Source organism: Octopus sinensis, linkage group LG24 (assembly GCF_006345805.1).
Source record: "Octopus sinensis linkage group LG24, ASM634580v1, whole genome shotgun sequence".
In the NCBI taxonomy this organism is placed as follows: Eukaryota; Metazoa; Mollusca; class Cephalopoda; order Octopoda; family Octopodidae; genus Octopus; species Octopus sinensis.
In genome coordinates, this window is record NC_043020.1 from 13,933,196 (window position 1) to 13,946,414 (window position 13,219).

Genomic DNA, 13,219 nt, shown 5'->3' on the forward strand with positions numbered 1-13,219 from the left:
CAGTGTCTATCGATACTGGAAAAAGTATAAGTGTTTGTGAAGGGAACCTGCTTCTCATCGACAACTGTGATTGTCACACGCCGATGATGGGTCAATACCCAGAAACTCGAGTCCGTGTGTATCATAAGTTGGAGACAGGAAGGATGGCTTCCCTTTGCAAATACTGATAGGGCACAGAAAGTGTGTCTATAGCTAGCTGGAGGAGGTGTCCTCCTGGGGCTACAAACTACAGTAGCATCCACCCTTAGGGGTTAGCCATATTTAAATGGCAAATATACATCACGTTATACTAAATTTATAGTAGCAGAAATAGGTTTGCTATACTTGTCAACATAACAAAAGTTTCTTTAAATTCAATAGTTCAAAACAAGTACTTCTCAAACAATTAATTGTATAAAAGAAATGAAAATTTGAGGAACAAGATGATAAATTTTCCATATATTTTGGTGAGAAATTTATTTCAAATTTGGACATCTGCATATTTTTGATTGATCACTTCTCCAAACTGACCCTATTTTTTATTATTCTCAAATGATGCTCATGATTAAGCTTCACCCCCACCCCAACTCCACTAATCCATTAGATTAACTGCATCAATTAAACCTACCACTTACTGCATCAATAACATTGCAAAGCACTCATTTAACCAAAACTGTAAGCAGTATAGCAGCAATGGGTATATTTTGGATCCTAGTTTGCTTTGATCATCATCATCAACATCATCATTTAACGTCCGCTTTCCATGCTGGCATGGGTTGGACGATTTGACTGAAGTCTGGCGAACCAGACTCCGATCTGATCTGGCAGTGTTTCTACAGCTTGATGCCCTTCCTAACGCCAACCACTCCGAGAGTGTAGTGGGTACTTTTATGTGCCACCGGCACGATGGCCAGTTTGGTGGTACTGGCAACGGCCACGCCCAAATGGTGCTTTTTATGTGCCACCTGCACAGGAGCCAGTCCATGCATGCACACATCATCATCATCATTGTTCGACCGTGGTCGAGACAATGGAATTTACCATGCTACGCCAGACTTCATGGTCCATCATGGCATTACGGAGGTCCTGTTGCTGGATGCCTGTATCCCTGGAGATTACATCAGGGTAGGAGAGTGTGCGCCCTCTGATATTGTGAGTAGATGGCTTCCAGAGGAGAAGAGTAGAAATTACTTCTTTTTCAGCTCTACAACAATGTCCAGCAGACTGGACTCTCCTACCTTTCACAAGAGATGACACAGGTGGTAGTTTCCCATATATTTGCATTTTGGTTGATGGCGCTTCCACAAGAGATTTTGAATACAGTCAGAAATCTTGTTATATGCTACAAACTGTAATTTCTTTGGATGAGTATATTTTAAGTATCGTGAGCATTCTTATGTGACAGTGGCACAAGTGCTTTTTACGTGACACCAGCACAGGACTCTTGAAGACTAATCCTCTTCACCAGGGGTAGTCACCTTAACAATTCTTGAGTACAGCAAAGTTCCAGGCATCCCGCCCCTTTATTTTCTCGTCTGAAAGGTTCAGCATCCAGAGGTTGTCCTTCAGTACTTAATTCCATGACTTCCTGGGTCTCCCACTTCCATGTGTTCCATCTACTTTGAGAGATCAGTACTTCTTTATGGTGCTGTCAGCATCCATCTGCATCATATGACCAAACCAGCATAGTCTTCTTCTCTCTTGCACTCTGCATCTAATTCCTCTTATGCCCAAATTCTCTCTCATTACACTGGCACGCCGTCAGACATGTACACTTACATTACACATCCAGTGGAGCATACTAGCCTCATTTCTCTCTAGCCTTTGCATATATGCTTGGTCTCAAGTATTTGTCTTATGAAGAAAGGCTGAAGACGCTCGACCTTTATTCTCTCGAAAAACGCCGCCGCCGTGGTGATCTCATTCTTGCTCACAACATCATAAGCGGAAAGTGTAACCTCTCGAAAGAGCTGTTCTTCACTCCTGCTCCAGAGCGTCAGCTGCGGGGTCACTCCGAAAAGCTCTATTTGCGACGATTTCATCTCATCGAAGGAGAGGGGCTTTCTCCGTCCGGGATGCAGATCCGTGGAATAAGCTGCCAGACGAGATAGTGAAGATTCCGACGACCGCTCGTTTCAAAGTCTCCCTTGACAAGAAATGGCCTGAACTCTTTGCATGAACACCACCCTGTACATAACATCATGTCCCCCTACATGGCCTTGCTCTTTGCTTTTTGAGCCAAAAAATTAACTTAACTATATGTATGTAAAAAGGTAAAGAGTGAAAATCCCGTTCAGTCATGAACGACCATGGGATTACTCCTAGAAAGTTATCCTCCAGGGCACAAGTCCAGGCAAGGTTTTTTGTGGAAGGCCAGCAGTCGCCCATGCATACCAGCCTCCCCTCTCTATGCCACTGATGTTATCCAAGGGAAAGACAAAGGCTGATCCAGCTTGGCACCAGCGACATGGCAACTCATTTCGTTCAAGAAAAACAACAAGCAGCCTGGTCTGGAAACAGAACTCACTACCTCATGATTGTGAGCCTGAATATATATATATACTAGCATTATGATCCAGCAACGCCAGGTCATAGTGCTAGTGCATGCATATACAGCTGCATGCATGCACACATACACGTGAGTATTGTCCAAATCTCTGACCAATCACATACAGCTAGCTGGCATTCAATTGGTGTATCAAATTTCAGGCATTTTGATTGGGTTTTGGATAGAAAATTCACAAAAAAGTCATTTCTATTGATTTTTTAATGGCTTTGCGGGGTGACTGGGGAAATGTAAAGATGTGCACGACCACCCTTGGATGGTTTTGAATGACCATAGAAAGTGCGAGCCCTCTAACTGAAAAATTGTGGATTTGTATAAAGGATGGATGGAAGCACTCCGTCGGTTACGACGATGAGGGTTCCGGTTGATCTGATCAACGGAACAGCCTGCTCGTGAAATTAACGTGTAAGTGGCTGAGCACTCCACAGACACGTGTACCCTTAACGTAGTTCTCGGGGATATTCAGCGTGACACAGAGAGTGACAAGGCCGGCCCTTTGAAATACAGGTACAACAGAAACAGGAAGTAAGAGTGAGAGAAAGTTGTGGTGAAAGAGTACAGCAGGGATCACCACCATCCCTGCCGGAGCCTCGTGGAGCTTTAGGTGTTTTCGCTCAATAAACACTCACAACGCCCGGTCTGGGAATTGAAACCACGATCCTACGACCGTGAGTCCGCTGCCCTAACCACTGGGCCATTGCGCCTCTGTATAAAGGATACACACACACAGACAGACATTGTGCCATTTATATATATAGAGATACTGCGTCCCACATTATTAGGCAAATCAACCTTCTCTCGATGAACAAATGTATATTCATTCAAAATCAGTTGTTTTCAGACCGCAACAAATGATGGCCATTTTTGTGATTGGGCAACATTTTCACCGTCACAAATTATTAGGCAAGTATAATAAAAATGATAATTGCGTCAGGACAAACATTTATTTAATCCAACAGTAAAGGTTTGATAAAAGGAACGTAGTGTAAATAACGGACAGGTGAGACTATTGAAAAGGTTGCAAGATGCAACGAAAATAAGGGGAAATTTTACCGGTGAGTGTGTTAAATTATAAGGCACAAAAAGAAAATGCTTCTCCCACGAACTCCCATAAAGTATCTTGCAAACCAAATCCAGTTTATGGGATTATCTTTGGTTTCACATACATAAAACGTTTAGCTTTATGGCATATCATCAGATCCCCTAAACCTATTGCCCTTTATAGACATGAAACCTAAAGTAATTGCATAAATCAGCCTTCCCCCAGTGCAGGTGGCACGTAAAAAGCACCCACTACACTCACGGAGTGGTTGGCGTTAGGAAGGGCATCCAGCTGTAGAAACATTGCCAGATAAGACCGGAGCCTGGTGCAGCCTTCTGGCTTCCCAGATCCCCGGTCGAACCGTCTAACCCATGCTAGCATGGAGAACGGACATTAAACGATGATGATATATATATATATATATATATAGTTAATCCAAACAAGAAAACACAAAAAAACACAGCAACGCGAGGACGTGGAACAAATAAAGTATTATTGGACGCTCAGGGAAGAAGGAGGGTTTAACATTTCAAGCGGAGCTCTTTGTCGGAAACAAAGGAGAAGGGAAGACAGAGGAAAAAAATTGCTGGCGGTGCTCACGAGGTCACATGCGAGCAAAACGACCCTCCCCCGTCCAATGGATGGTGCTGAGTTGTCAAACATTTAAACCAAATTTTCTCAAAACAACTTGTCTGACCGTCCCATAGGCCTCCTCTTTGAGAAACACTGATTTAGCCTAAATTTGAGACACCAGCAAAAGAAGAAATAAAGATAGACTTTTTTTCTATTCCAAAGAAAAACGATTTTATTCACACAAATATGCAACCGAAGAGTTTCAAGTACCAGTAACGATAAGGCTGTTGACTGGGAGAACACAAACATGGTTTAAACAGTAAGCTTAGCAGAAAAGAAACATGCCTTTAAGCAGTACAAAAACAGCAAAACATGGAAGGTGCAGTTATGTACAGGTTGACGGAAGAAAAAAAGGACAAAAACGGCTTAATCGGTCGCATTCTCACCTGGAATCGATTTTTGTAAACTTTTTCAAGACTTATACACGCCCTGATACCTATTTCTTTATTACCCACATGGGTACAAACAAGGACAGACATAGGTATTAAGTCGATTACATCGACCCCAGTGTGTAACTGGTACTTAATTTACTGACCCCGAAAGGATGAAAAGCAAAGTCGACCTCACAACGTAGCGACAGACGAAATACCTATTTCTTTATTACCCACAAAGGGCTAAACACAGAGGGGACAAACAAGGACAGACATAGGTATTAAGTCGATTACATCGACTCCAGTGCGTAACTGGTACTTAATTTATCGACCCCGAAAGGATGAAAGGCAAAGTCGACCTCGGCGGAATTTAAACTCACAACGTAACGGCAGCCGAAATACCGCTAAGCATTTCGCCCGGCGTGCTAACGTTTCTGCCAGCTCGCTGCCTTACATGCCCTGATACCGTCGGTATCAACATATCAAATTTGAGCGCAATCGGATGGAGGATGCCCAAGATCCAAGAAGACACACAGACAGACAGACAGACAGAACGGATTTTATATGATATATATATATATATATATATATATATATATATATATATAATTGTATCAAGGACCTATAGTCCTTTAAGGGATGTTAGCATCCTAGTTCTCCAGTTTATACCAACACGCAAGTCAACCAACGCTTTGAAATGTTGAAATTGAATTAATTTTGTTCAACTTCAGCATGGCCACAGTCAAATGATTGAAACAAGTAAAAGGAAAACAAATAAAATAGAAGATATATATATATATATATATATCTATATGTGTGTGTGTTTGTGTGTAAGAAGTAAAAAGGATTAGCAAATCCAGATATATATCTAGAAAGCCATCAGTGTTAATGAAACAATACTAATAAATACTAATAAATTCAAGTAGAATTAACATCCAAATTATTAGCATCGTAGATCGTTTTCATATTTTGGCACAAGGCCAGCAATTTCGGGGGTGGGGATATATCGATTACATCGACCCCAGTACTCAATTGGTATTTATTTCATCGACGCCGAAACCCTCGGTGGGATTCGAACTTGGGACGTGAAGACGGACGAAAGTGTCGCTAAGCATTTTGCCAGGCGTGCATATGATTCTTATTTCTTTACTACCCACAAGGGGCTAAACACAAAGCGGACAAACAAGGACAGACAAACGGATTAAATCGATTACATCGACCCCAGTGCGTAACTGGTACTTAATTTATCGACCCCGAAAGGGTGAAAGGTAAAGTCGATCTCGGCAGAATTTGAACTCAGAACGTAATGCCAGACGAAATACCTATTTCTTTACTATCTACAAGGGGCTAACACAGAGGGGACAAACAAGGACAGACAAAGGTATTAAGTCGATTACATCGACCCCAGTGCGTAACTGGTACTTAATTTATCGACCCCGAAAGGGTGAAAGGTAAAGTCGAACTCGGCAGAATTTGAACTCAGAACTTAATGCCAGACGAAATACCTATTTCTTTACTACCCACACGGGGCTAAACATAGAGGGGACAAACAAGGACAAACAAACGGATTAAGTCGATTACATCGACCCCGGTGCGTAACTGGTACTTAATTTATCGACGACGAAAGGTGTAAGTCGACCTCGGCGGAATTTGAACTCAGAACGTAATGCCAGACGAAATACGGCTACGCATTTTGCCCGGCATGCTAACGTTTCTGCCAGCTCGCCGCCCTTTTTTAAAAGTGGCCCGCAAAAATGCTACGGTGAATTGAACTCTGCACCTCTCAAATTCCAGCTGAGCGCTCTGTACCACTGAGCCAAACGGTCACTGACAGTAAATCTACATATCGCTTAGAAAGAATTACTAGAAATTCAAAGCTCACACACACACATACATACATACATACATACACACACCGTGAAGAGAGAGACGAAGGTAAGATGGCTTGTAGCAGCAGCAGAAGATATCGAGCTGTACCCTCAAGTTTATTGTCAAGGTTCGTTCAGCAAAATATATTTTTTACGTATTATCTTTTAATGTGTTTGTTATTGCAAGAAATATTGTGTTTTGTATTACGACACTCATGCACGCGTGTGTATATATTTTTGTAGACGTATATATATAACTGTAACCATGTCCCAGTGTACGACTGTAATAGCTATAACATTACCCCTCAGGAGCCGTCGTAGGGGCATTTTAGGTCCCTCCCTGTGTAAATTAATGCATTGGGCCCCTATAATATTTATTTCTTGATAGCAAGTCACAACGTATATAGAACGTAATTGACCCCTAAGACTCGTAAACTTCTCAAGAAACTACCCCGTGTACTCATACATTAAGATAGTAATGCCCACCCCACCTCTAGTGAATGGGGGATAAAGTCTTGGTCAGTTAGGGGTCTGGACCTTTATTTTTTGTCTCTAAAACAGGTCAAGCGTCCGAAGGTTTTAAAACTTCTTCTTTTCTTGCTCCACGAATAAAACCATTTCCCACTAAAACCAGTTGAAACGGTGACCATCCCGTATAAAAAGATATTTATGTTTATCTTTGACCAACTTCTCCTGGGTACACCAGTCTCTTTACTAATTTAGGGGTAGATATAGCTGTTATTTCTAGCAGAACTCACTCGTTGCCTGATGAAGAATTGTGATAAATATGTTGACATTACCTATTTTAACGTAAAAAATTTATTGTAAATTATATATGTCTTACTATTAGTACTAATATTTTGGAAATCTTTGTTTATAATATAAATTTGGGGCACTAAAATTATTTAATATTTGGGTATTTCTTTCGCGACAGGGTCTTTGTTTACATGTTTTATCCTGAAAAATTTCCGTCCCGTATAAAAAGATATTTATGTTTATTGTGACCAACTTCTGGGTACACCAGTCTCTTTACTATTTAGGGGTAGACATAGCTGCTATTTTAGCAGAACTCACTCGTTGCCTGATGAAGAATTGTGATAAATATGTTGACATTACCTATTTTAACGTAAAATAATTATTGTAAATTATATATGTCTTACTATTAGTACTAATATTTTGGAATATATTTGTTATAATATAAATTTGGGGCACTAAAATTATTTAATATTTGGGTATTTCTTTCGCGACAGGGTCTTTGTTTACATGTTTCTATCCTGAAAATATTTCCGTTCCCGTATAAAAAGATATTTATGTTTATCTGTGACCAACTTCTGGGTACACCAGTCTCTTTACTAATTTAGGGGTAGACATAGCTGCTATTTCTAGCAGAACTCACTCGTTGCCTGATGAAGAATTGTGATAAATATGTTGACATTACCTATTTTAACGTAAAATAATTATTGTAAATTATATATGTCTTACTATTAGTACTAATATTTTGGAATATATTTGTTATAATATAAATTTGGGGCACTAAAATTATTTAATATTTGGGTATTTCTTTCGCGACAGGGTCTTTGTTTACATGTTTCTATCCTGAAAATATTTCCGTTCCAGTATAAAAAGATATTTATGTTTATCTGTGACCAACTTCTCCTGGGTACACTAGTCTCTTTACTAATTTAGGGGTAGATATAGCTGTTATTTCTAGCAGAACTCGTTCTTTGACTACTGAAGAATTGTGATAAATATGTTCACATTATCTATTTTAACGTAAAATTATAGTAAAAGATATTTATGTTTATCTGTGACCAACTTCTCCTGGGTACACCAGTCTCTTTACTAATTTAGGGGTAGACATAGCTGCTATTTCTAGCAGAACTCACTCGTTGACTGATGAAGAATTGTGATAAATATGTTGACATTACCTATTTTAACATAAAATTATAGTAAATTAGGCAATTATATATGTCTTACTATTAGTACTAATATTTTGGAATATATTTGTTATGATATAAATTTGGGATACTAAAATTATTTAATATTTGGGTATTTCTTTTGCGACAGGATTTTTTGTTTACATGTTTCTATCCTGAAAGTATTTCCGTTTCCGTTCATCATAAAATTATTTTTTGGGATATCGATTTGACAGAGCAGGTTTAAGGCGGCGAGCTGGCAGAAACGTTAGCACGCCGGGCGAAATGCTTAGCGGTATTTCGTCTGCCGTTACGTTCTGAGTTCAAATTCCGCCGAGGTCGACTTTGCCTTTCATCCTTTCAGGGTCGATAAATTAAGTACCAGTTACGCACTGGGTCCATGTAGTCGACATAATACCTATGTCTGTTATTGTTTAGCCCCTTGTGGGTAGTAAAGAAATAGGTATTTCGTCTGCCGTTACGTTCTGAGTTCAAATTCCGCCGAGGTCGACTTTCCCTTTCATCCTTTCGGAGTCAATAAATTAAGTACCAGTTACGCACTGGAGTCGATATAATCGACTTAATACCTATGTCTGTTATTGTTTGTCCCCTCTATGTTTAGCCCCTTGTGGGTAATAAAGAAATAGGTGTAAAGACTTTGTTAACACCTGGTGACTTGAAATCGATTTCTAATTACCCATAGTAATTAGAAATTCGATTTCATCATTTCCTTTCGATAATCTGAATACGGTTTCAAGTTACTGAAAGCTGAATGAGGGAAATCGCTACACTAGTCTTTACAAGTTTCGAACCTTTATACTCTAAGTTCAAATCCTACCTACAGCTACTTTCTTTCATCCGTCTGTGGGTCGATAAAAGAAAGATCTAGAATTTAGGATCATTTCTGTATGGCTTCTCATTTTGAAATTTTAGAATTAAGCGAACATTTTCAAATTTAGTATATACAGTTAATGTTACAGAAAGAAAAAAATTAGAAAAATATTTCGTTTTTTTGGATTTGGTTTGCAAGATTCTTTATATGAGTTCGTGTGTTGAAGTATATTCGGTTGTGTCTGGGGAGAGTAATTTTCTTTTTGTGCCTTTATTATGTAACACACTCACCGGTAAAATGTCCACTTAATTCTTATTAAATAAGAATTAAGTGGAAAGGATCTTTTTCTTTTGAACGGCACATGTCAACACAATTTCTAGTTAACTAAACACTTTAAAACTTCGTATACTGGTAGAATGTGTCAAAATAAAACATTTTTTTCTCTTGGCTTTCTTGAGAAAATTGTAATTTGTTTATTTAACGTAGTTTAGCTCAATTAGAGGAAATTGATTGGTTAAAATTCGAAAAATTAAACTACGTTAAACAAACGAATTACAATTTTCTCAAAGCCAAGAGAAAAAAATGTTTTATTTTGACACATTCTACCAGTATACGAAGTTTTAAAGTGTTTAGTTAACTAGAAATTGTGTTGACATGTGCCGTTCAAAAGGAAAAGATCCCAAAATGAAGACTCTCCCCAGACACAACAGAATTTGAAAAATGTTATAGAGATTTAAAGTTTGATAATTTTAACCCAGTCAGAAAACAATTTAAAAGCTGGCAATTACCCAAAATTTGCAAATTTTAAAAGCTATAACATTCTATTTATTAACTTAAGGACAGAACCGTTAGCACGTCGGGCGAAATGCGTAGCCGTATTTCGTCTGTCGTTACGTTCCGAGTTCAAATTCCGCCAAGGTCGACTTTGCCTTTCATCCTTTCGGGGTCGATAAATTAAGTACCAGTTACGCACTGGGGTTGATGTAATCGACTTAATCCCTTTGTCTGTCCTTGTTTGTCCCCTCTGTGTTTAGCCCCTTGTGGGTAGTAAAGAAATAGGTATTTCGTCTAGCATTACGTTCCGAGTTCAAATTCCGCCGAGGTCGACTTTACCTTTCATCCTTTTGGGGTCGATAAATAAAGTACCAGTTACGCACTGGGGTCGATGTAATCGACTTAATCCCCTTCGTCTGTCCTTGTTTGTCCCCTCTGTGTGTAGCCCCTTGTGGGTAGTAAAGAAATATATGTTCTGTACACATTTACCTTTCAGTTGTTTATTCCCACGTCAACCCTGCATTCCAACCGTGACCATACCGTCTTTTTAAAGAATATTAGACTACTGGGTTGTTTACTGTAATCAAACGCATGTTACATTTAAGGAAGATACAACCAAAAAACCCAGCTACAACACAAGTAACACTACGTTATCCACTGCAAACTCTCTTTATTTGGTTGTTATTTCTGTTATGGTGAACAAAATGGTCTTCTTAAATTCATTTATTAAACAAGCGGAAACGCAACCATTTACCCGGTGAAATAATTACACAGTATTTGGTCGTGTTAACATTTTATGTCGTCCAAAGAATGGAAAGTGGACATAGAATGATGATACTTATATATTTACATATGTTGGTTTCTATGCATAGTTACTCTCTCTCTCTCTCTCTTCTCTTTTACTTGTTTCAGTCATGTGACTGTGGCCATGCTGGAGCACCGCCTTTAGTCGAGCAAATCGATCCCAGGACTTATTCTTTGTAAGCCTAGTACTTATTCTATCAGTCTCTTTTGCTGAACCGATAAGTTTACGGGAACGTAAACACACCAGCATCGGTTGTCAAGCCATGTTGTGGGGACAAACATATACATACACAAACACACACATATATATACGACGGGCTTCTTTCAGTTTCCGTCTACCAAATCCACTCACAAGGCTTTGGTCAGCCCGAGGCTATAGTAGAAGACACTTGCCCAAGGGAGACAGGATAAACTACCTGCATCAACTTGCTATAAAAGCAGGTAGTAATTTTACCTTGTCTTTATTCTTAGTGCAAGTTTTGAAGAGTGCGGTTCGATTTTAACAGTTATTTTTTTCAAAACTATAATGGAAGTGACAAAGGAGCATATTCAGTATATTTTGGTTTATGAGTTCAATAGAAGCAACAACACAACGGAAAGTGTGAGGAATATTAATGCAGTATATGGGGATTGGACAATAAGTGTAAGCCAGTGTCAACAGTGGTTCCAGAAATTCTGAGCTAAAAACTAGTCTCATCGTAGCTCAATGAGGACATCCTGCAAACCCTGGTGGAACAAAATGCAATTGTAACTGTTGAGGAACTAGCCAAAGAAGCTAGAATTTGGTTATTCAACCATTCATGGACACCTGTGTGCCATTGGAAAAGTCAACAAATTGGGTCAATGGGTTACTCACAAACTTTCCAAGTTTAATCGCATGCAGAGAGTAAATGTGTGCTCTTCCTTGCTGTCATGTCTCACGAATGAACCTTATTGGACTGAATAGGGACTAGTGACAAGAAATGGGTTCTCTATAAAAATGTCAAGTACCAAAGACAGTGGGTAGAGAAAGGAGAAACACCAGCACCCCAGGTTAAAGAAGATCTTCACTAACATAAGATGATATCTGTTTGATGGGATATGAATGGTTTAGTCCACTTTGAACTTTTAAACCCAAACCAAACGATAACAAAGGAGATCTACTGCAAGCAGCGTGAGTGGCTTAAGTCAGCGCTAGAAGAAAATTGACCATCTTTGGTTTCAAGACGAAAGATGGTCTTCCATCGGGATAATGCTTGGCCATATACAGTGAGGATGGACATTTCAAAGGCTGGAGCAGTTTGAATGGGAAGGAATGACTCACCCACCATATTCGCTCCATCTGGTTATCATTTATTCTGTAGTCTTCAAAATCATTTGGACAGAAAAAATATGAATTCTGTAGACAAGGTCAGAACAGTACTGGAGGAGTATTTTTGGTCATGGACAAGTGAATTTTGGAAGACGAACATTACAAGTCTACCAGATAGATGGAAGAGCATTGTAGAAAATGAAGGAAAGTATATTTTAGATTAAAAAAGAAATTTATCTTAATTTTGAAAATTAAAACAAGTATTAAAAAAACTGCATTATTTATGGGATGACCCAATATATTGAATGTTATATATACATTTTGGTTTTATTGTTTTGGCCTGAACAATAAAAAAAAACAACTCTTTTCCTCCACTAGATCTATGCAGATATTCTTAACCAACTTAGAAAATGATGGTAAATCTCTACAGTTGTTACCAGTTGACTTACGTGAAAAATGCCTGAACTATATGTCTTTGAGAGGTTTGCTCTCAGATCAGAACTTGAAGAATGTAAGTTGATGTTTGTTTAACATTTTCTTTTCTTTGTGTTTATTATTTGGCGTTAGGAAGGGCATCCAGCTGTAGAAACTCTGCCAGATCAAGACTGGAGCTTGGTGCAGCCATCTGGTTCGCCAGCCCACAGTCAAACCATCCAACCCATGCCAGCATGGAAAGCAGACGTTGAATGACAATGATGATTCTCTCTCATCTTTTACATTTTTTGTAATCATTTCCCAAATTTACCCATCTGTACTTTGAATGGTTTTACATATTTCTCCAGTTTGAGTCAATAAGTACACCTTTATGCAGTTGCTTGATCTGCTGGAAATGGCAGCCAACTCTCCCTCAGATCACACCCCATAGCTTCTTTTTATAAGAGCACTACATAAGATAATGTAGTGTTAAATAAATTAATTAAAAAACTTGGGTGTGGGGAAGATATTGAAACTGGGGCAGTTTTGGTCATAGGTCTACTTGATCAAGGCTAACTGGGGCTAAATAACAATTTCATAATTCTCTAATGAGTTTGGAGCAGTGATTTTGAACCAAATCACTGGGTATGTGGTCAGACTTTACAATCAAACCACCATAGTTTTACATGATTGGTCTATTAAACCAACCAATCAGCATAAGGTGATGGC

At 39.0% G+C, this 13,219-nt stretch overlaps 1 protein-coding gene across 2 annotated transcripts in view; it reads left to right on the forward strand.

Annotated features, from left to right (window-relative positions):
• The first annotated feature begins 6,323 nt into the window (after positions 1-6,323).
• LOC115223976 (protein AMN1 homolog) overlaps positions 6,324-13,219 on the forward strand; it is a 23,421-nt gene continuing 16,525 nt past the window's right edge. For both annotated transcript variants that reach the window (XR_005003718.1, XM_029794740.2), the window contains exons 1-2: positions 6,324-6,587; positions 12,455-12,587. Coding sequence is in view for 1 of the 2 variants with exons in the window: in XM_029794740.2 (XP_029650600.1) it covers positions 6,532-6,587; positions 12,455-12,587 (189 nt within the window). In the remaining variant the exon portion in view is untranslated. The remainder of the gene's footprint in view (positions 6,588-12,454; positions 12,588-13,219) is intronic.